The sequence below is a fragment of the Gekko japonicus genome, unplaced genomic scaffold (assembly GCF_001447785.1).
Source record: "Gekko japonicus isolate JY-2015 unplaced genomic scaffold, Gekko_japonicus_V1.1 scaffold2021, whole genome shotgun sequence".
In the NCBI taxonomy this organism is placed as follows: Eukaryota; Metazoa; Chordata; class Lepidosauria; order Squamata; family Gekkonidae; genus Gekko; species Gekko japonicus.
Genome location: NW_015165305.1, coordinates 319,952 through 323,085, shown reverse-complemented (window position 1 = coordinate 323,085; position 3,134 = coordinate 319,952). Strand labels below are relative to the sequence as shown.

Genomic DNA, 3,134 nt, shown 5'->3' with positions numbered 1-3,134 from the left:
GGGGGAAACTCTTTGTTTTCCCCTCAAAAAACCGTGGCCCGGCCCCCAGCATGCGACATCACTTCCGGGTGACGCGCGCACACACACCCAGACGCCGGCTGGGAGCCCCCCGCTCTTGGCGAAGGGATTTAAAGAGACCCTACCTCCAAGCCGGCCGGGGATGGGGGAGGGGGCTTTGAGAATGCATTTACAGTTAAAGTTGCTTTCTTTCTCTGCTCCCTCGCAGCCTCAAACCTACCTAGGGAGGGAAACACTGGCTGGGGAAGGGAAGACTGATCAGGGAGGCATGCCTCCCCTTCCCCTCCTCAGCCGCCCTGCTGGGAGCCACATAGTATGTGTGAAACAGCCACATATGGCTCCCAAGCCACAGTTTGGCCACCCCTGCTCCAGAGCAAGGCCCATGGGCCAGATGAGCTGCATCCCCCCCCCCATTGATGTTCTCATCTTGAGAGTTTCACCAGAACTGGGGTACCCAGGACAACCACTCCAGAAGAACTGTCCAGAGGTTTTTCTGATGCATACTTAAACTTGTCAGTAAAGCTCCTTCTACCTGTAGACGCTTCTACATGTTTGAAAAAAGACCCAGCCAGTTTTGTATGCTATTTCTCCTTCCTTTTACTTGCATAAACAAATTTAGTTTTGCTCCATCACAGGTGTGTGAGAGATGAAGCATTTACCAAGGCACACAAACTTGAGCCAGTTTGGTGTAGTGGTTAAGTGCGCGGACTCTAATCTGGGAGAACCGGGTTTGATTCCCCACTCCTCCACTTGCAGCTGCTGGATTACCTTGGGCAAGCCATAGTTCTGTCAGAGCTGTTCTCTCAAGGGCAGTTCTGGAAAGAGATCTCTCAGCCCCACCTACCTCACAGGGTGTCTGTTGTGGGGAGGGGAAGGGAAAGGAGTTTGTAAGCCGCTCTGAGACTCGGAGTGAAGGGCAGGGTATAAATCCAATCTCTTCTTCTCCTCTTCTTCTTGGGCTTAAGCCAGAAGATAGCAGTAAGGTAACCCCCGTGATCTTTGGACACAGACCTTGGTCTAATACAAGGATTACACAGACCACATTGGCCTGGCGTAGGGGTTAGAGTGTCAGAAAAGGATGTGATACAATCAGGATAGAATCCCCACTCTGTCACAGAAGCTCGCCAGGTATGTCACAACCTCTCAGCCTAATCGACCTCACAGCACTGTTGTTGACGCGAGGATAGAGCAGAAGAGGGAAGATTTGTCGCTCAATTTCTAGAGGCTGCAGAAAAGTGCTGAAGGGAGCTGTTTTTAGACATGGGTTTTATTTAAGTTTCCCAGTTTTATTGCTCAAGACCCCGGTCTAAGAAGGGGGGGGGAGAAGAAGAAGGGAGGAGGATTAGATAGTTCCCAAGAGGGAGAAAAGCAGGATATAAATAAAATAAATAAAATTACCGATCTCCTGTGGAGGCTGAGCCTGTTCTCTCCTGAGCTCATACTGGGCTTCATTCCATCCGGCTGCCTCCTGTGAGTGGCATGTAGGGTAGGACTGAGAGCCAGCAATGTCCCACAATGAGGCAGGGGATGTCATCTCCTCATCAGAGGTCACTTCCTCCATCTTCATGGAAACAGTTACCTGAGATTGAACCAAACATATAATGCCCAAGCTGGAATGGGACATCTGGGGTGAGATGGGAGGCTCTTCATTAATGTCCTCTCCCCCACAAAAAAAAAATGCTCTGTACCACAGGATATCTGACAACAAACCACCCCAGATAACTCTATGCCTGACATGGAACCATCAAACCTATCTCTAGGGGTTTCCATTCAAAGGTCCCTAGCCACTGGTGAGAAAACAACTCGAGGGTTCTCCTCTGCCTGAGAATCTTCATTGCCAGCTGTCCTGAAGTGGTTCTAAGTTAAAGATATTGGAAGTAACATTTCAGTGTTTCTCGTTCCAATAACACACACAGTCAGAGTGCTTTGAGTCCATGCAGTGTGGGTGGAGTACGTTACTGGCATGGGAGACGCCATTCATAGAAGTGGCCCTCCAACGTGACCTAGAATAACTGTTTTTGAAAATCCTACCATCAGAGAACCATTTCCACTTTAAGCAGTCTATCAAGCTTCCCCCGAGTGGTTCCCACAGAGCTCCTCTGGGCATAATTTAAAGCTCACATGGAGAGCTGACTAGGCCTACAGGATTTCATGGTTACCCTCGAGTGAAATCAGTGCTTCCCATAATTCACCTTGTATTGCCATGTGACTGCGCATTTCAGGGGAGGTTTACAAGTACTAAGGAAAGCAGTCTTTCAGTGTAGCTTATCTGCCATTGCTGATTTTCCACTCAAGGAGCCCTAGATAATCTGCCAAGGTTCCCTGGAACAGAACCTGAAAGAAGGGCCACATTGTTTTGTGAGGAAAGATACCTGCCTCTTTGCATGGTACATACCTGAGCTCTTCCTGCCTTAGGAAGATACCTGGACCTATTTCCCACAGCCGCTGCTCTGTGCTCGCTCCTGTCTTTGCCCCGATGGTACATGTCAATTTCCCACTTGAAGCCGTGCGGCCGCATTTTGACCCGCGGCTTTGCCCGATTTTGCCCGCAGTTTCGTAATCCTCAAAAATCAGGATCACAAGACCGTGGGGGAAATCGGGTGAAGCCACGGGTCAAAATGTGGCCACGTGGCTTCGAGGGGGAAACTGACACGTACCATCGGGGCAAAGAGAGGAGCGAGCGCAGAGCAGCGGCTGTGGGAAATCGGTCCAGGTGATCCCTCTACACACCTGCATAGATCGCTTGTAGCCTGCATTCTGTGAACATGCTAGTTATGTTTGGAAACACTTGGCCATTTCATTGTGAAGTCATAGCAGATGTCATGTGGGCAGAGGCATCAGTTACAGCAGAAGCTTTGACAGGGCTGTTCCCTTATAATGAAGCTCCACTACTTGCTTCCAGATATAAGCCAATGAGTGAACTAAGGTACAGAAAAAGAGAATATGGATAGAATCCATGTTTCTGTCACACAAGGGAAATTAAACAGCCTCCTACCTCTCTGTTTGTATGGGGGAAAACAAATGAGATACAAAATAAAAAGGGCAGCTCTCATTGACAGAAGTGAATCCGTGGGAGTTGTGTGCCATTTCCAGGAGTAAAGTTTCCTTCCTTTCAA

The 3,134-nt window shown here is 49.1% G+C and overlaps 1 protein-coding gene across 1 annotated transcript in view; it reads right to left on the bottom strand.

Moving 5' to 3' along the window:
- LOC107109746 (zinc finger protein with KRAB and SCAN domains 1-like) overlaps positions 1-3,134 on the bottom strand; it is a gene marked incomplete at its 3' end in the record, with an annotated part of 9,581 nt that overhangs the window by 5,587 nt on the left and 860 nt on the right. The window contains exon 2 of the mRNA XM_015410428.1: positions 1,417-1,597. Coding sequence (XP_015265914.1) covers positions 1,417-1,597 — 181 coding nt within the window. The remainder of the gene's footprint in view (positions 1-1,416; positions 1,598-3,134) is intronic.